The sequence below is a fragment of the Schistosoma haematobium genome, chromosome 5 (assembly GCF_000699445.3).
Source record: "Schistosoma haematobium chromosome 5, whole genome shotgun sequence".
Classification (NCBI taxonomy): Eukaryota; Metazoa; Platyhelminthes; class Trematoda; order Strigeidida; family Schistosomatidae; genus Schistosoma; species Schistosoma haematobium.
In genome coordinates this window covers 17,002,420-17,023,037 of record NC_067200.1, presented here as the reverse complement: position 1 = coordinate 17,023,037, position 20,618 = coordinate 17,002,420, and the positions used below count along the sequence as shown (strand labels likewise).

Sequence of the window (20,618 nt, the reverse complement as noted above, 5' to 3'; positions counted from 1 at the left end):
GACAATTCACAATCATAAAACATAACTGTCCTTGATATCCGAATAACCCTGGATTATGATTCGTAATAATCATTTACTATTGTATCCTAAGGTCATTTAGTAATCAAATACGAAAAGGGTCTAGACTGGTTGTCTTCTTACTTAACATCGGTCAATCAGCTTCCATATGACTAGACCGTTCTCTTTTAAATTCATATGATCAAACCATGTTGATCTGATGAACGCTACAGGATCACGAATTGTATATGTATAATATAAGCACTACCTTACTTTTAGCTACGGTACATAAATAAGTGGGATATCCTAATTAAACCCACAATAATTAGTCCAAATGATATACACTGAGATACAACCTAAAATATCCGCTAACTAACCACTTGATTCAAAAACTTCCAAACAAGTTTACAACGATGTTCTTTTATGTGACCCAGTTAAACAATGATGCATGAATACCTCCGAGTTTTTTTTATAAACTGATGAATTAATGAGCACGGAAGAAAAATGTTTTGTCCTTCTAAGTGATCTCAATTCAAAATATAATAGGAAGAAATATTTAAGTGAAATGTGTTGGATATTCTGTTGTTAACTCGTTAAAACAGAATCTCCAAGTTCATGTACAGATACGATAATGACCTTCCCGTCTCACATACATTCCCAATGAGGAGTTGTAAATACAAGATTGCACTAACCCTTCTATAATCCAGAACAGAAAATTTATCGTATTTTGTCCATTAATATACAAATATCACATAAATACGTCTAATAGGAAATCAATGTTTTTGACATGTAGTTATTCTTGAACTTGATCGACGGTTTTTTTGACGATTGTTTGGGGATTGACTTAAGGTTGAGTAGTTAGGTTTGCTTGCTTTTGGTTTAACAACTTTCTCATTTTTCTCACCATTATTAACATCACAATCATTCCCAACGGTTCCCAATTGTTCAGTAACATCCGGAAACAGACTTGTATTGACAGACGTTGAAGATATCTTGACGTTAAAAAAACAGATTAATATATACACTGGACAGAAGTTGAAATTTAATAGATTTTATTTTTATTTATTTGAACACATAAATATTAGTACAATGGGGCACCGAATACATATGCGCCACATAAATCACTTGATTTGCATTTGTGCTGTGATACTGCCCGGGTGCCCAGACCGAAGCAGATGGTCTTCTTAGGGGACAGCACCCGGAGCCTTTGACGCGAAGGTCTGATTCACAAGGCAGTGAAGCAACGTCAGGAGATGCGATCCCATGATAGCCGGTGACCAATAATTGGTTAACACGCCATTTGTTTCTTCATGATCCTGGAGCCCATGTACACCATTGGTTTGGAATCAGGGTTTTTCAACCCTCTAGGTGAACCTCTCGTGTCCACCAACCCGGTTAAAGCGCTGGGCGTTCGCTTTTCGTCCTCTAAATTTCGTAAACAACACCCTCGCCGCGAGAAGGCAGTGAGTAGGACTTCCCTGGCAGAGGCTATATACACGTGGCCATGTGAGAGCATTTTGAAAGGGAGAACTGACTCTCCTCACCCTCGGCCGTACGAGGGCATTTGGAGGCTTAATAGATTAGTGGATATACTCCAAGGAATTTGATACAAAATTCAATGAATAACGTTTGTGAGATCCAACAACCAAGTACACGTTTGTGTAGTTTCGAGCCACATTCGGACGTTTGGAAAGAGGTAGGAAAAGAGAAGGTTGAGGTTGAAAATCGAATGCACGATCAACTAAACCAAGTCTTCAGTTAACCAGCATGAGTTTATCCGAATTCAGTTTCAAGCGTACTAATAGCCCTAATGAGAATTATACGTTTATAAAGGCGCCTTACTACTTATTGAAGCCCATCAGTCTACTCCGGATGACCGTGCGCTTGATCATAAATGACGACTGTTACGTAATGAAATTGAGCAAAGCTTGCGCAACGACCCAGAACCCTAGTGGTAGGAGCCAATAGTTGGAAGCAACAGCTGTATCTGGTAACTGCCGGGAGCTCTTCCAACTCATCCAAGTCACAGGCAGCAAGAAGTCTGGTGTGAGCGAAACAATCTGTGACGATGACAAGATGTCAGTCATTAACATCTATCGACGTCTTGGACGGGAAGCTCAACTGGTTTCCTGCCCCATCGACATCAATCAGACGGTACTGCCCTCCATTTTCTGTGACGACTGACTCACCCAATGAGGCGGAAGTCCGCAAAGAACTCTAACTATTGAAGCGTCATGAATCAACAAACCAAAACGACTTACCGCTGGCCCATTTTAGAAATGGTGACGAACTTCTGTTCAAGGAACTCATTGAGTTATTTACAAAGGTCTGTCAGTTAGAGAGTTTCGCAACGTCGATGGATCATTCGATAGTTGTTACTATACTCAAAAAGGGTTCACGTCGTTCCTGTAACAACTATCGGGGGATAAGTCTACTTCCGATTGTGTCCAAGTTATTGGCTTCCGTCATACTTCGTAGGTTGTTCAAAACCCGAGAAAGATTGACTCGCGAGAAGCATGCTGGTTTTCGTTCTGGTCGAGGATGTATTGATCATATCTTCACCCTCCGCCAAATGCTAGAACATCGCCATACTTATCAAAGGCCAACAATCGTAGTGTTTCTTGACATCAGGGCTGCCTTCGATTCGTTGGATAGGACAGTTCTCTGGAATTGTCTATTGAAGAAGGGTGTGTCTGAGAAGTTTATTAACATTTTATAAACCCTATATACAAACACCTCAGGCAGAGTGAGGGCATACAACTACCTCTCTCCATTGTTCCATTCGAGCAGTGGGGTTAGGCAGGGTTGTTCAATCTCACCATTCCTCTTCAACTTTGCCATCGATGACATTCTAGAAACAGCTCTGATGGATGTAAGTAATAGTGGTGTGGATCTGTTGCCTGGAGAAAGACTTCTCGACCTTGAGTATGCGGATGATATTGTCTTACAGTGTTATAATGCCCAAGGCATGCATGGTATGGTATATGCTTTGCACATTCCAAGTGCAAATACTTTTACGAGACTGGCACAACCCTGATCCTGCACTCACACTGGGTAGTGAGCAGATAGAAATAGTCGGGAAGTTCGTGTCTCTGGGTAGCTACATAAGTGCTGGTGATGGCGTGAGCGATCAGATCAATTCACAAATAGTGAAAGCCAGACAGGCTTATGCCAATCTGGGCCACCTTTGACGCCTTCGTGATGTTAGTCTGGCAGTAAAAGGTTGGATCTACAATGCGTCGGTGAGAGCAGTTTTGCTCTAAGCTTGTGAAACCTGGCCTCTCCTGGTTAACGATGTTAGACGACTCTGTGTTTGATCATCGTTGTCTCCTAAGTATTGCCGACATCCAGTAGCAACACCATATTAGTAATGCACAAGTTCGGCATCGTGTGTCGGGCACAGCGACGATAATTTAATTGGTGTCACTAACTTGAAATATGGACTTCGGTGGTTTGCACATGTTCTACGAATGTGGTCCTAAAGAACTCCACATCGTGCATTATTTGCCGACGCTGGAACAGGTTGGGAGAAGCGGAGAGGTGGTCAGTGTATGCATTGCGTCATGTTATGAAAGTTGTACATGACTGGCTTCTGTTGGTCCTTCACGACTCCCTGGTTAAGGGTCGTAGAGGAGACTGTATCGGGCATGACTCATAAGAGAAGTCAACGGCAGTCCTACTGCAACTTTTTTTTACTTTCTTCATAAAAAGAAAAATGAACGTAACTTCTTTAAATAGAAGGATTCTTTTTGGTTGTATTTTCCCTAACTGTACTGCTCCTCTCCTTATTACCATCATTATTATTATCATTTCATTCTCACGCACTAATTTATGTTTATTGTTGCTCTTCTTTTTTATTATATGCACTTAGCATTCTCTATCTCTTCAAACCTCATTGTTGTTGTGTGGCTGATATGTATTTGGTACCCCTTTGTACACATGTCTGTGTTCAAATAAATAAGTTGCAGAATAAAAATGATTGGACTTACTTCGGTTGATACAGACAAATCGTCCTCAGAATCTTTTATTTCAGGATAAATAAATTTGTCCGAATCACTTTCAGCTTCAGAAGAAATTATTTCATCTCCCCAGTCATCATTCATACTATTAAGAAACTGTTCTGCATCAGGTGACAGAGGTTCATTGACATCAAATACACCGGCATCAGATTCTTCAACCGATTGATACAACGATTCCTGTTCATACTCTGAGTCATCTTTCATCAAAGATGACATTGTATCCACATCCAAATATTCATCATTCAGGATATCAAGATTTTCTTCATTGTTTTCGGAACTATGTAAATTTAATGGAGCATTAGATTTTCCGGTAGGATTGCTTTCATCTAAGGAGTGAGATAGAAAATCAAACTATTTCATGTCACACATTATAAATAGCCACAACTAATGAAGATAAACAATGAGAAAAGTTTTTACGCCATTTGACCTATTAAGATTACTACAGGAAGTTTACGTAATAGATTTTAAGCTTGTTGCTTAGTATCCAAATAGTTCTAAAGCTGGTCTGGCTGTACATAAATCATTTTATTGTTAAGGAATATCTAAACACGAAACTGAGCATTTTAACGCCATTCTTCAGGAAACAGAGTACCTTATTTTTCAAATGTTATTCTCTTTAAAAGGAATATGCAAAACGATGTCCTTTATCCAGTGAGTATGCACCAGTTATCATTCACAAAACTGTCTGATAAAATGTTTACTTCTGAAAACTTTAGGTGTTCGCGTTTATATTTTTTGAGAGCGTTGTCTTGACTAATTTTCAAAACAATGACAAACTAAGGTACTAAACAATCCTTCAACTTTTCACTTTGAAATGAGAGATAAAACAAAAAACTTGATAGTTTTGAAAAATTATGGTTAAAATTCATTAATATTAGGATTCAAGCGGTGTACATTACTGTTAGTGCGTGGCGAAAGGAAAGTACTGAGTTAACCATCAACAAACAAAGTCAAAAATTTACAAAATGAAGGTATGCTCACCTTAACTGATTGTATGCACATGCTTTATGTAGGTGATACAACAGTCTAACATCTAAATTATCTAGACCCGTCGGATTTTGTTAACATCATCAATAACGTTAAGTAATAAAATAATTTCTAATTGTCTATTTTACCAGAAGCATTCTGTACTTATGTAAATACGTTTTCACCAAGGAATAATAAACTAGTAGTTAGTCCCTGTCTTCTTAGATCCAACCGATAAAAAAATAAATTATTGCGACGACCTATTATTCGCCATAAATTCTCGTTAATAGCAGTATATACATGAATAAGATCAAGTGTTGAACTACTTAACAAAAAAGATTTCTTAATCGGAGGTTGAAGTCTTTACTTAATATCATAGCTATCTGCTTGAGTATTAGAATCCTATTAGGATTCATCTTTACTCATACAACGAAATTCCCTAATGCAGTATGGTAACGTTAACTGATGTATGCATGTATATGGTTTCAGGCTGCGTTGGACTAACTGACTTATTACTATACTTTACTCAGTCACCGTACAGAAATTCTGAAATTTCGAATAAAATTTCATTGTTCATTTTTGTATTGATTGTTTGAATCTTCCCATTGACGCTTAGGATTGCAATTAATCAGTCTCTTATTAGCATATTTACATCCTATGCAGATTGCTTCGATATTGTCTTAAGTCAAAAGCATTATAAGCAGAGGTGGATAGAGGATAGAAGTGGAGTTCAGAAGCTAAATGGATAAGGCGATAGCGTTTGAGGCACTGGGTTCAAGTTCCGGAGTGAACATCAATTGTGGGTTGCACGTACATCCAGCTAGCGGGTTCCAAATGAGAAGAAATGCAAATCCTGCTGGCTAACATTCATCTCTGCTTAAAATTTCATAGTATTGCTAAACTATGTACTTATTTGTGTAATGTATTGAGAATACGAAGATAATCAGAATTATGTGACTTACTAGCACAATGCGTTTTGAACTATTTGATCATACATATATGAAAAATAAAAGACCGATTAGACGAATCGGAGGTACTAGGAAACAGAGATAGAGGAGGAACAATACGAAACTCACCATCCTGGAAAATATTTCACTATCACCAGGGTAGGTTTAAGTTGGGAACACTGCTTTTGTAAATATAAAGGGGGTTTGGTCAAGACTTCAATAAGCCTTAACCTAAACTCTAAACAATTTTTGCACAAAACCAAACAGTTTGAGGTTAGACCAACTTTATGACACGTTTCAACTGTGTCTAGTAATAAAGGACGACAAATGTCTATCATCTACTCTTATCATTTCATGTGATTTGACTTTATTCTGTAGCCTTTTTGGTACGTTTTCAGAGACCCTACTTTGGTAAATCACAATTACTACTCGTACACACGTAAGTAGAATGATAAATACAGTGAGATTTGACCTGATCTGTATAGGTTTTTGGTGAAGTATGAACCCTGCTTTTTGAGTGATAATGACTTTTACTACATACTATGTCTCACAAAGACATGAAATGGGGTCTTTGTCTTAACACAAAGCACATATATGCGTCGGTCCAAGTTGCTATACCGCACAGCACAACAAGATGAACAACCAATTAATAGAAGTAAGTTACTTCGATGGTAGTAATATGTAAAAGAAAGGTTGCATATAAGGATACAATATATGGAGAAAGAATTAGTTCGTAGAAAATGTGTAAAGTAATTTCAATCTCACAATTAAAGGGAAGACGAAGAGTGAATATACCGACGCCATTGTGATCGATTCTGAGCCATGTCACCCAGAGTCTAACCATTGGTTACGATAGCCGCGCGGACCCCAACCAAGTAGCATGCATCTACCAACATAGCTCAAACCAGAAGTTAGTGACTTTATGGATTGATGCCACGTTTTGCTTCAATCGTCTGTAACTTTCTCCCATCCGTCTCCAACATTAATCAGCATTGCTCGTAGTGGTAATCGGTGTTCAGGCATGCGTAACACGTGGCCCAACCATCTCAGTTGACGTAGATTTACAACCTCATCAACTGATTTATGATCATTCCCCAATTACTTGCGTCTAACCTCACCATTACTCACCCGGTGATCCCAACAGATACGAGCAACATTTTAAAAACATGTGCGATCAAATACTAGTAACCTACGAGTATCCTCTACCATTAATGGCCACCTTTCTTAGCTGTTAATTAAAGCAGAACGAACTGCTGCGTAGTATACATAAACTTTAACTGATAGACGGATGACGTAAATTGGCAAAAGCGAAATGAGCCTTTTGAATCCGCGCAGAAATTTCATCAGACACCAACCTATTAGGGCTGACCAGACCTTCCAAGATAAGTGGAATTGTCAACGCGTTCGACTACTTCACTGACTGTCCTTAGTTCATGTGCTGACGCAGGCCAGTCCTGAAGCAACAATTTACACTTAGAGGGGGAGAAACGCACCTCAGAAATCTTGGCATTGTTGCTCAGTGCTACCAAAAGACTGCATTTTACCAGCGTCTTTACTAACACAGAACTAGGTCCTGAAAATTCAGACGATGAGAACGTTATTATCAGCAGTAGGTCTTTGATGACATTAAACAAAAACGAAGATGGTGGACAGCCTTGCCGGACATCACTTAAGGATGCAAAATCAGATGAAATTTGGTCATAAGCAACGTTCGAGTAAAGAGTCCTCACACGGTTTATGTACTTTTGAGGTACTGAGAGCATATAGGAGTGCCGTCTTTTTCCGAGATAATCTCACACTCGACTTCTTAATTCTGGTTTCTTTTATCAGTCTGAAAAACTATCTTGTGTTAACTACAGTCGCTGCCTTTTCCATTTCTTTTGCTTTTGTTGCCTACCACTGCTTACGATCGTTCCGTCGACTTTTGGTTAACCTAGATCTGACATGTTTTTGCTTGCCATCATGTTCGGAACCTGATAAAAAGTTTAAGACTATTAGTCTTACCTCTGAATGGTAGAGTGATGTGAAAGGGCCTATTTGGTGCTTGAAGTTTAATATGTTTCACCATACTGTGATACAAATAAACAAACCCTCCATTTGCATTAAACTAGGCAATAATTCACTATTGTATAAAGAAATCTAGCACCGATACAACGTCTAAAGTCTCATCACTTTAGTACTTACCATCAATGTATACAAACTTTGTTTTAGGTAGAACCGGATAATAAAATCTACGAGGGAAGTGACTAATAAACTTTTGAACATTTGACCAATTTTCCATGGCACTACCACGGTTAGCAGCTCTTAAAAACATATTCCCCACCCCACACGTTTCGTAGTAATATGAACACAAATTCTTTAAGACCTTCTGAATTTCTGGTGTTTGCGTAGAAGTTGAATGGTGTTGTAGACAATAATCTAACCAAACAAGCACTTGTTGAACAACATGTGGATGATGATTTCCAGATACAACGAGGTTTGTTAAAACTTCAATAAATCTAAATAAATGAATGTGACTTTGTACAAGCTTCTCAACTTGAGTTTTGATCCATTCCTGACTTGTTTTCTGTACAAAAAGCTAGATTTTAATAAACAACTAGGTTAGATAAAATAATATTTAAAGCCATACTTTATTGAAATTTTTAGAGCTGACAAGGAGTCCATCCAGGTCATTTAAAAAATCAGTACGCTTTTGTATCTGCAATGGAAAATAACACTAAAAAAATTTCTACAAACCTTTGGCTTCGATTCCAACTGTACATCTTTTTGTCGCTTCATCTAGGAAAAGTCATTGACAAAAATCATATTAGGGTTAAAACGTAATTAAATATGTAGTCATTCAAAAGTTTTGTTTCATGTTTTCGATTGTAAGTACAAGTGTATAAAGCAATTAGTCCCTTAGATAAATTTTAATAATGTAATAAGACGAAGATTATCAGAACTATGTGATATTTTAGCGCAATACATTTCGAACAATCTGATCACACATATACTTGTCAAGTGTATAATGTTTTAATACAACATTCTATAAATACTCAATAACAACATAGAAGGAAAAGACACTTGAATTATTAGTTCTGTAAACGAAAATGAGACGTTTAAAAATCTAAAGTAGCAAAGTTCATCTTAAGAGTGGAATATCGATACACAACATATGAAATATGAACTAAGCTATCTAGCAGATAAATATCCATATTTACCCATTCAATTCAGTCAATTAGTTGCTTCATGTTTCTGGTGAAAAGTTTATAATCTTTAAGTACAACAGCCATATTAAACGAGATCCCACCGACAATGTGTCATGGTTACTCTGAACAACCCTTTCAGCCTCGTCTCTGCAAACAACATTTATGAAAATTAAGTGATTACTTGCAACTTCAAAACCAATGACTATCTCTCACAGATTTGCAACTAAACTGCCTACGTGAACTGAATCTGGTTAGTAGGAAAATAGGGGTAAATGATTATGTGTAATGAATGAGTCAGGTAGGATTATGACTTGAGCAGTATAACCACTCTTCATAATGTAACCCAGAAATGAATGGGTAAACATGAACTTAGTAGAGAAGTTACACTACTTATTTAGACATTTTGTGAAGGCAATATTTTGTACAGATATGAGAAATGCAAGACCTGGGAAAGTATATATTAATCCAATATGTTACCTAGGAACTTTAATTAAACTAGGCTGAACAGATTTTGTCCACAATATTCAGAACTAATCCAAGCCACAATGAAAGCAGTGTAGTAATTACTATATACATAACTATCCCGAGCATAGTGACACTTTTAAATGTTAAACCTGATAAATTATCATTGCCAAATGTTTTGTACACTTCCTACTTATTGAAAGCGACCTTATATACTAAGCAGAAAACCGAGTATTACGAAAACAATATCGAGAAAGAAACAGTCACTATTCATAATGAGACACGTTTGGAACCAGAGCCTTTCCAAGTTTCAACCTACCGGACATTCTGTGACAAACGCTGGTGCCACGCCGTCTCAGTGATGTGACTGTGTAGTGTTTAGACTCCTACCTCTGTAGAAAATATGGATGAGGGTCTTAGTACGTACTGAGATCAGGCAGTACTGCCTGATCTTATCAAGTTATCTCCATCACCCAAGCTCTTAACATTGGGACAAAGGTGATCAATCGAACTACTCAGTGTTGATTAGTTCGTCCATTATTCAAACTTAGCTTTCTGGGGAATGAAAAGGTGTAGCCGTAAAATGTGGAATGAGACATTGTGTCTAACTGCCGAGATATCGGCCTAACTAGCATAGCAGTTAAGATATTTAATATAATTCTCGGTTACTTAGTCTTGAAGAATCACGCAATCTGCTAACTCCTGGACAGTACAGCGTTCGGAGCCGATATTGATGTCTAACTTGCCAATTTTGAAACGAAATTAGACAGCACCCCAAGATTTACTTAGTCTACCGATGTGACAGACGTCAGAAAAGCACCTTGAAAAATGTCTTACTTAGGGTTTATACAGATCTCCAGATTGAAATCAAAGGAACCAAACAATAGTGAGTACAACAATTTGTCTGTGGAAAAGAAAGAAGAAAACGTTAGTCGACGACCCAGAAAGCGGACAATGAAGGGACCGCAAAAAAAAGTCAGGCTCACTCAAAGTCGCCCGCCGTTCGTGTACGACAACCTTGAATGGCCTGGCATGAGGCGGTCATTCTAGTCTTCAGTCTTCAGTACTAAGGATAGTAGGTTATTGACCCTGTGTTAATCCTGAAAGATTGCATTCCAGTGAAGATTTAGCTTCTCCTTGAAAATGCTCACTGATTAAGCCGATACCACTTGTTCATTCAAGGCGTTACAGTCATTGACCACTCGATGAGAAAAAGGGGATCTCACTTTAAGTTTATTAGATCGGGGTTTATGAACCTTTTTTATATGACATCAGAGACTATTAGTGCTGGAGAGAGCAAAAAGACAAGACATATTAACACCCAAATCATAGTTAAAGATACGGAATGCCAGTATAAAGTCACCTCGCGTCCTACGATAAGACAAGGCGTTTTAAGCGCTCATCATAAAAGGGTTTGGAAAGACCCTTCACTACTTTTGTTCCCACACGCTGAATACACTCAAATGAGTTTGTATCTTTATCAGAAATGGGCTAGCTGGTTGAATACAGCATTCTAAGTGTTGTCTTACGTAGGTGGGATATTAAATTCTAAACATTTCCTCGCCAAAGCATTTGAATGCTCGGCGAAGTGACTATTACGCGCGAAGACCTTTGATAACAGCTGTGTTGCAATGCGTAGTTGTTTTCAAGTCATGACTTATTAATACTCCTAAGTCTTCATGTTCTTGAACGCGTGGAAGAGATGTACCATCAATAGTATAATTGTGACTATTACCGAGTCCGATGTGCATGAGCGCACTCTTCCTAGAATTAACTTCAAAGTCTCAACCTCGAGCCCATCTAACTAATTCACCTAAGCCAGCTTGGAGATCCAAATGATCAGCCTCACTTCTTATAGTTCTCCAGATTTTCACAACATCCGAAAACAATAAAGTTGACGACTTAAGCAACATCTGTAATTCATTGACGTAGAGAGGGAAAAGAAGAGGCCTAAGATGGTGCCTCGATGTACACCACTTTTGACCGGCTTCCAATCTGATGACGTTCTACTGACCCTCACTCTCTGTCTGCGGTCATAGAATAAGTTTCCTATCCACTCCTGTACAGCGTATATTATTCCGAAGCTCGAGAGCTTCTGCATAAGACCTACGTTTGAAACCTTGTCAAATGCTTTGCTAAAACCTGTGAATATCATATCGGCAGACAGACCGTTATCTGAGGCAGCTGTCCTCTCTCGCATTAAGTAAGTTGGTCAAGCATGAACACATGTTACGAAACCTATCTTGCTCGGGAGTTAGCATATTGTGCGAATCTATGTGGTTTAGTAACTTAACCCGAATTATCTTTTCAAGTAACTTAACGACTATGTTAATTAGACTGACAGGCCAGTGGTTAGATACGATCTGCCTCTGACCGTCCTTAAACATAGGGGTGACTATTGCGTCTTTCTAATCTTTAGGGGGTTCAGCGAGTGGAAAGGACATGTTGAGGAGCGATGCGAGCTGTCTTGAAATAATCTCCGCAAGAGATAACAGCAGTCATGGATGTAACCCGTCAGGGCCCAGTATCTCACAAGTTTTGAGGTTAGTTATCTGTCGAAGTGTACTCAGTCACATGTAAAAATCCAATGGCTGGAATCTTGGCGTTATTGGGACAAGTATTTGTAAAAATACGCGTAGATTAGACTTCGCTAAAATAGTTTGAAAACGTTTCAGCTTTTGCCCGACCTGACTCAGCTAGTAAATCTGAATTTTCATGTAACAGTAATGAAGGAGTACCATCATTACGTTTTATTCACCGTTTAACATACGAAAACAATATCTTCGTACAAGTATGGCTGTCATATGCCAATTGTCGTTCGTAAGTAGTACGGGATTTAGCGATGGTCTTTTTGTATATATTCCGGAGTCGTTGATATACATACTTAAATTATGCATGTCCTGGTGACATGTATAAGTCCCAGAAGTGTTTCCTACGCTTCAACATATTACGGGATTCCTTATTAATCGATGGTGGGCAATGTGAAAACTTATGTATTGACCATGGGGTATTATTATTATTATTCACAAACATCTTACCGGTACATAAGTGTTGTGAAGAAACAATTTCGGGTTTTTTCAAAAATGCAATCATTCACAAGTTTCAATAATTTTAGCATTACATTTGAAAAAGAGAGTAATAATAATAGAATGATACTAAGAAATTGAGAAGAATATTGGATTGATTTTAAAGAAGGAAAGAGGGAAAATAAGGCAATAGAAATAAAGGAGATGTGAAAAACGCAAATAGTTTAATAGGGGTGTCTATGAACACAGAACAAGAATAAACGACTATGTATGTATCGTCAAATTAGTAACAAAAATAAAACAGAAAATAATCAAGAAAAAAGCTTATTATTGTGGTAAGATATGACGCCAGAATATACGTTTGTACTGTCATAGTTTGGAGTGGTGCTATGAAAGTCTCAATTAAGTGAAAGGGATCATGAAATATCAATATGTATGAGTCATATATGCATAGTGAAGATAAAACAAGTTTCAGAAGTTAATTTAAGTGTAACACAAGTAAACGGGGATGTTATGAACTCGAATGTGGCCGTTAAATTACTCTGTTCGTCTTCGATCGATCCATCCACCTTGACCGACCAGCCAGTTGACATAGCACAGTCTCTGCTTGCCCTAGTATTAGCTCGCCAGATATTGGAACGGGATGGAGCAGATACAAATGGTATACCATGTGTCCTAAATTTAAAGGGAAGTACAACGTGATCACTGTTCACTGGTGGGGAAGTTGCTGAATGTCGATCTCATCCTCAAAGTGGTGTGTGAGCATAATGTACAGTAATGATGGGTCAACATGTGTCGGTTTTGCAACATCTTGTACAAGTGCACACTGAACAATGGTTGATAGAATGTCGCTATCGAAACCGCCACATTGAGCTGTGAGCTCTATTCAGTCGACATGCGGTGCGTTGAAGTCTCCGATGATGAGATAACATTCCGCCTTACAGATGTTTCTAAAGATACAGTCGTCAGCAAGACAATACGGACTACGGTTTATTCCTTCTATAGCCACAACCCGTTTCTGGACTTAATTAGGTAACATGCTACCTCATATGAACCGCTAACATGCGCGCAAGATTTGGCTGATTGTATACGAAAGTGATCATTACCGTATAAAATTATGCCTCCTCTCATGAGACTTGAAGGCCTATCATTTCTAATACAGATGCAACCTGCAATGGTGATAGAACAGTCTATATAACAGTGAGCCATGTTTCTGTGACGAATTAATTTATCCACCATCAAACTTATCTCGGACTTTTTATTTCGAAGACTGCAGGCGTTCGTGTAGCACACTTTTAAGGTGCGTTAGGAATCATTCGTTCTACCCATACAGGTGTCGGAAGCGTTATCCTCCAATACCTGACTACCTGAAGACTCTTAATCGTAAGGTTAGTTTCGCCACTTAACTTTCGAGTTCTTAACTCAGTAAGAGCATTCTTCCACTTGATTAGGTTCTAAAGCGTCCAATATGATCGGATACGAATATTTGACTCGCGATTTTTGTGTGCGTTATTCAATATTATGTCGCTTCCCTCAAAATTCCCGAGTACCAACTTCAAGATCCTTCTTGGTTGGGTCTCACCTCCAACCCATTTACCGAATCGTGTTGCTTTCGTGATATGTACCCCAAAACATCTTCAGGCAGTACATTTCTGATTACAGATTCCATTAACTGCAGATCGTGTTCATGTCTTTTAGCGGGGTCATTGTCTTTTGACTCCTCTAGATTCCAGCCAAGGAAGGGGTTAAATTCTTTTGAAATCGTGTTCACGGCTTTCGACCGTGATGTCAGATTTCGCATATTGACTCCTGGTACCGTGCCGTTAGTTGTCTTTGTAACAGTCATAGAGGTCGAGGGAATGACTGACAACAATGTTTGGTGAGGTCTTACTCTAGGACTTTGGCGTAGTAGTTTTGGCTATCTTTCCCACTCTTCTACGTCTCCGCGTCACCAATTATCCATCAGTCGCATTATCTACATTGGAAATACACGGGACGTTAATGGTTTTATCAGGATCGTCAGCCGCTGCTCTAGCAACTTGCCCACCAATAACCTGTTACAGGAGAACTGAAGACATTTGTCTGATTAAAACGTTTTTGTATATTAATAATTTTACTGTTTTTGGGTGTATTTGTTCTACTTAACTTTTGAACTTGCTTGTTTATATCATCAATTTCGAACATTTTGGTTTCTTTTGGTTATTGGTTTGGTTTTTGTGAGTTTTTGCTCCAGAAACCTACAAAATTGAAGAGAGACATTTGGGTCGACTATTTGTAAATCGCGAAAACATTCTGGCGTTTAATTGGAATTCGGTTCTATTGTTAATTTGGGTTCCTGAATTGCAAATAGGGAACGAGCAAAATCTGGGACGTGAAAATATAGTTTCGGGGTAGAAAGCTCGATTACGTGTTTCACAATTGGGTACCCGGCAGGTGCCGTGACAGCACTTGCGACAATGACGCAACCTTCGCCATCAGCACCAGCGCAACCAGCATTTTTATTCTTACAGGTCAAAGCAAATAGGTTCACAGCCTCCGGAGTAGTAACGTCTTATTTGTACAGCAAATCATGCAAATCCAATGCGGCTATGTTTCGAGCATCTTTTGTATACGGTAAAACTTAAACGGGTACACACCTTATTAAACCACTTATTACACTCATCGAAGTGTATACCTTCACCCACAGGGGGAAAACAGTTTGGCTGTCAACATTTATAAGTACAACTAACCAGCGTTTTAAAATCAAGGTTTAAAACGCAATATGATCACAATAAGAACACAGGTGCCAGTCAATGAGAAAGAAATTACCACAAGACAATATTTACTCAGATTTCAAACCTTAACGGAAATACTTCAAGTTAAATTGGACCAAGAGTGCTTTTGACGTAACAACTACATAAAAGCAAGGATAAACACAAATACAAAGTCACTGCAATTTTGGAAACGCGTATTTGAATCGCTGTAGGTTTGTTAGGTGTCCGTTAGACTGCACGGATATTTGCCGTCCTCACATTTAAGAATTCTTTTGCTGCGGTAAACCACAAAATCATTGGGTAGTACATTAATTTTGTCAGTGTACACATTGTTACGAGTGTTGCTTCAAGTAGTTCAAACGGTTGTGCTATGGAACAGAAGAAGCTTTCGCTTAATGGTCTTCCGTGTCTAGTAGCAGTGGATCAACAATACCTCCAGACAGGAACCTAGGTATATTAACGATAAAAGAGGGAAAAGAAATTGGTAAACCTTACTTACACCTGGCACTCCTCGTGAAGGAGCATAGGCCGCTGACCAGCATTCTCCATCTAACCCTGTCCTGGGCAATCCTTTCTAGCTCCGTCCAGTTGTAATTCATCCTTTTCATATCTGCTTCTATTATCCGATGCAATGTGTTCTTTGGCCTTCCTCTTTTCCGCTTCCCTTCAGGATTCCAAGTTAGGGCTTGCCTCGTGATGCAGTTTGACGATTTGCGTAATGTATGTCCTATCCATTTCCATCGTCTTTTCCTAATTTCTTCTTCAGCTGGAAGTTGGTTTGTTCTCTCCCACAGAAGGCTATTACTGATGGTATCCGGCCAATGGATGTTTAGTATCTTGCGTAGACAGCTATTTATAAATACTTGTACTTTCTTGATTGTGGTTGTTGTAGTTCTCCAAGTTTCAGCTCCATACAGTAGAACTGCCTTGACGTTCGTATTGAAGATTCTCACTTTGATATTGGTTGAAAGTTGTTTTGAGTTCCATATGTTCTTCAATTGTAGGAATGCGACCCTTGCTTTGCCAATCCTCGCCTTTACGTCTGCAACTGAACCTCCTTGTTCATCGATGATGCTTCCCAGATATGTGAAGGACTCTACATCTTCCAGAGTTTCGCCATCAAGAGTGAGTGGATTGCTGTATTCCGCTTTGGATTTGAGGATCTTGGTTTTCCCTTTGTGTATGCTGAGGCCTACTGATGCAGAGACTGCTGCTACACTCGCTGTCTTCATCTGCATCTGTTCGTGTGTACGTGATAGGAGGGCTAGGTCATATGCGAAGTCCAAATCGTCTAATTGATTCTGAGCTGTCCATTGTATTCCGTGTTTTCCTTCAGATGTCGAGGTCTTCATAATCCAGTCGACCACCAGAAGAAAGAGGAAGGGAGAGAGTAAACAGCCTTGTCTGACTCCGGTCCTCACTTGGAATGCATCTGTCAGCTGTCCTCCATGCACTACTTTGCATTGCAGTCCGTCGTATGAGTTCCGGATAATATTGACAATCTTCTCAGGAACTCCGTAGTGTCGAAGAAGTTTCCATAATGTCCTCCTATCTACACTGTCGAATGCCTTTTCATAATCAATAAAGTTGATGTATAGTGATGAGTTCCACTCAACTGATTGTTCGATGATGATCCGTAGTGTTGCAATTTGGTCTGTGCATGACCGATCCTTACGGAATCCAGCTTGTTGATCTCGAAGTTGGGCGTCTACTGCATCCTTCATCCGGTTCAGCAACACTCTGTTGAAGACTTCCCCTGGTATTGATAGTTGTTACGGGAGAACTGAAGACATTTGGCGGATTAAAACCTTTATTGTACATTAATAATTTACTGTTTTTAGATGTAATTGTTTTACTTAACTTTTTACATTGTTTGTTTACATCATTATTTCGGACATTTTGGTTTGATATTTTGGTGCTCTCTTTGTCTTTGGTTTGGTATTTGGGAGTTTTGCTCCGGAAACCTACAAAATTGAAGGTTTGTTTCGTAATTGTTATAATTATTGTTGTTAGAACGACATTTGGTCGATTATTTGTGAATTACGAATAAATTTGGTATCTAAATTGGAGCTTGGTTCTGTTGTTAATTTGGGTTCGTAATTTGCAAGTAGATCGATAGTCCGTACATCAATAACTGGAACGAGCAAAACTTGAACGTAACAATAGTAGTGTAATGCCTCTGTAGTTTTCACATTTGCTCAGATCTCCTTTCTTTGGAATCTTGACGAGGTGTCCTTCTTTCCAGTCCATCAGCAATTGTTCCTCCTCCCAAATCTTTTTGAATAGAAGATAAAGCATGCTTGTGGTTGCTTCGATGTCTGATTTCAGTGCTTCAGCTGGTATGTTGTCGGGTCCTGCTGCTTTCCCGTTCTTGATTTGTCTGACGGCCATTCTAATTTCTTCCGTCGTTGGTGGGTTGACATCTATAGGAAGATCTGTGTGTGCTGCTTCGATGTTCGGTGGATTCATTGGAGCCGGCCTTTTCAGGAGTTCCTCGAAGTATTCTACCCATCTGTTACGCTGTTGTTGAATTTCGGTGATGGGCTTGCCTTCTTTGTCTTTGACCGGCCTCTCTGGTTTACTGTATTTCCCTGCTAGTTTCCTCGTTGTATCGTAAAGCTGTTTCATATTTCCTTCTCTTGCAGCTTTGTCCGCCGTCGTAGCTAGTTCTTTCACGTATTTCTGCTTGTTGGCTCTAATCCTTTTCTTCACTCACTTGTTTGCTTCTATGTATTTAGTTTGTGCTTGGACTTTCTCTGTTCGTGTTCGGCTGTTGTTTGTTGCTGCCTTCTTGTTCTTCCTTTCTTTGACCTTCTCCAGTGTTTCTGTAGAGATACATTCCTTATGATGGTATTTCTTTAAACCCAGAACCTCTTGACACGTTGAAGTTAATGCTTCCTTGGTGCCTTTCCAGTTGTGTTCCATACCAGTTTCTTCTTCTTTCAGTAGATCTTGTAAGGCTTGGAACCTGTTGTTGAGAGCTATCTTGAATTCATTGAGTTTGTCAGTATCTTGAAGGAAGGCGGTATTGAACCTTTGTAGTGCTGTTTGTCCACTTGTCCAGTTCTTTTTTAGCTTCAGTTTTAAATTGGCCACAACTAGGTGGTGATCTGAAGCTATATCAGCTCCTCTCCTGGTTCTCACATCTTCCATTGTCCTTCGGAATTTTTTTTTAATGCAAATATGGTCTATCTGGTTCTCTGTAGTGTGGTCCGGTGAGATCCATGTAGCCTTGTGTATACGCTTGTGTGGAAATATTGTGCCTCCTATGACCAATTTGTTGAATGCACATAGATTTGCAAATCTCTCTCCATTTTCGTTTCTTTCTCCCAGTCCATGTCGTCCCATAATACCTTCATATCCAGTGTTGTCTATTCCGACTTTGGCATTTAGATCTCCCATCAGAATAGTTAGGTCCTTCCTTCGGCATTTCTCAATGATTGACTGTAGCCGCTCGTCGTTGCCATCATTGGTGGGTGCATAACATTGGATAATATTCATTAAGATCCCCTCCTTCTTTGTTTTGAATGATGCTTTGATGATTCTGGATCCGTGAGATTCTCATCCTACAAGTGCATTTCGTGCTACTTTGGACAGCATAAGAGCGACTCCCTGAATGTGTGGAGCATTGTCCTCCTCGTGACCGGAGTATAGCAGCATCTCTCCCGTAGCTAGCCTTTTCTGTCCAGCTTGGGTCCAGTGGGTTTCGCTGATTCCCAGTACTGCGAAGTTGTATCTCCTCATTTCCATTGCTATTTGACTGGTCTTCCCGGTTTCCCACATTGTTCGAACGTTCCATGTACCTATAAAAATTTTTGCTCTGGTTGTTAGAAGGGGCATCGCCTTCGTGGCTTCCGAAGGAATTCGGCTTTCACTATGAAGCGTCATAATTCTTCTAAATGAAGACCTAACTCCCAGGGCAGAGTTAAAATGGTTTGGATTATTTTTCCTGGTAAGCGTTTTTTAGCGAGTTAGTTTTCTACGTGATGGGTACGCTAACCCCATGCCCAGCCCTCCTCCTTTACCCGGGCTTGGGACCGGCAGTAACCCTATAAGAGCTACAGGCGGATATTATCTTTCGTTCTTAAGAACATGTCAAGTTTTCTTTTAAGGTACTCCTGGGAAGTCTCTTGCATCAGCACAACCAGCAGCAAATTCCAGCAGTTGAGAACTATAAAGGAGTAGAAGTTGGGTTTACAGTTTTTGTGTTGTGTCCTGTCTCTGATAACTGGATGATACCCCTTAGGTTATGTTGGACCTAAACTTAAATAGGTGTTTAAGGGGATGCCGAGAAGTGTTTATGATGCTGTAGGTTGGAGATGCCACAGGTATTTGGAGTTTGACAACGCTTCAACCAGTAACACCTAATATGAAGCGTACCCACCAAGTGAAATCAAAAGACAGAAGAGAGGAGGTTCGAAGATATACTTGATAGGCTATCAATTTGTCGTGGGTCGACTGATTTAATCTGACTGGTGATTGCAGATGATGTTGAGCACAGCGTTCCCACTCGTGATCTGGTGAGGATGCATGACCGAGCGCCGTCAGCAAGGTGAGTCCATTAGAACTAATGTGGCCAGCAACAAATGTCGTAGAGTTACTTACAGAGCTATTTATTTTGGGAATCTATTTGCCACCACAAGGTCACCTCTAAGACTCCTGTACTGTAATGTGTAAATGTTCAGTAGTTGGGAGCAGTCTCCATAAGACTTGAAATTGAGTCTTTGAACTGATATTGTGGCTCACCGCAGGATACGTTCCCGAGTGTCTTTACCATTTAGGAGTGAGGGATGGAATACTATGTTTACGTACTGTAAATGGAGACGAATAAAAATGTCGAACTGGCCAAAAATGCACTTCGGCGTTACCAGTGCAAATTTTGTTCGGAAGGCATTTGTGTCGCAGTTAGAGTAAGACTTCAAATCGTAGGGTACCAAATCCTAACTCTTTTTCAACTTGGGATACTTGTAAAGAGAAGTATCCTAAGTTGTAACTGTAGTCTGCAACATATCCGATTGACAGTAAACAGTGCTCATTATATTCTAACCCTCCTAGAATATCACTTAGTCGTTTGATATTTCCAAGTAAACTACAAGCATCGAATAAACCAGTTCAACAACCTTAAGGATTAAGATGAAATCTGATATAAATCCGATTACAACGTTTACAGTAATATTAGCAATTCACGGTTTACATGCAATGACGAAATCACTAGTGAGCAATATTTAACTACGAAATGGTTTACTTACCATGCTTAAAA

At 39.3% G+C, this 20,618-nt stretch overlaps 1 protein-coding gene across 5 annotated transcripts in view; it reads right to left on the bottom strand.

The window, feature by feature from the left end:
• Positions 1-713: 713 nt before the first annotated feature.
• EIF3D_1 (Eukaryotic translation initiation factor 3 subunit D) overlaps positions 714-20,618 on the bottom strand; it is a gene marked incomplete at its 5' end in the record, with an annotated part of 41,276 nt that continues 21,371 nt past the window's right edge. Inside the window, 8 exons of one of the 5 annotated variants that reach the window (XM_051217620.1) lie at positions 714-989; positions 3,987-4,342; positions 8,114-8,427; positions 8,466-8,507; positions 8,559-8,627; positions 8,666-8,707; positions 10,417-10,483; positions 10,566-10,590. In XM_051217620.1, the coding sequence (XP_051065034.1) occupies positions 771-989; positions 3,987-4,342; positions 8,114-8,427; positions 8,466-8,507; positions 8,559-8,602 (975 nt within the window). In that variant the 3' untranslated portion in view covers positions 714-770. Of the gene's footprint in view, positions 990-3,986; positions 4,343-8,113; positions 8,526-8,558; positions 8,628-8,665; positions 8,708-10,416; positions 10,613-20,618 lie in introns of those variants that run through there. The other 4 variants (XM_051217621.1, XM_051217619.1, XM_051217618.1 and 1 more) reach the window with 4 other exon arrangements.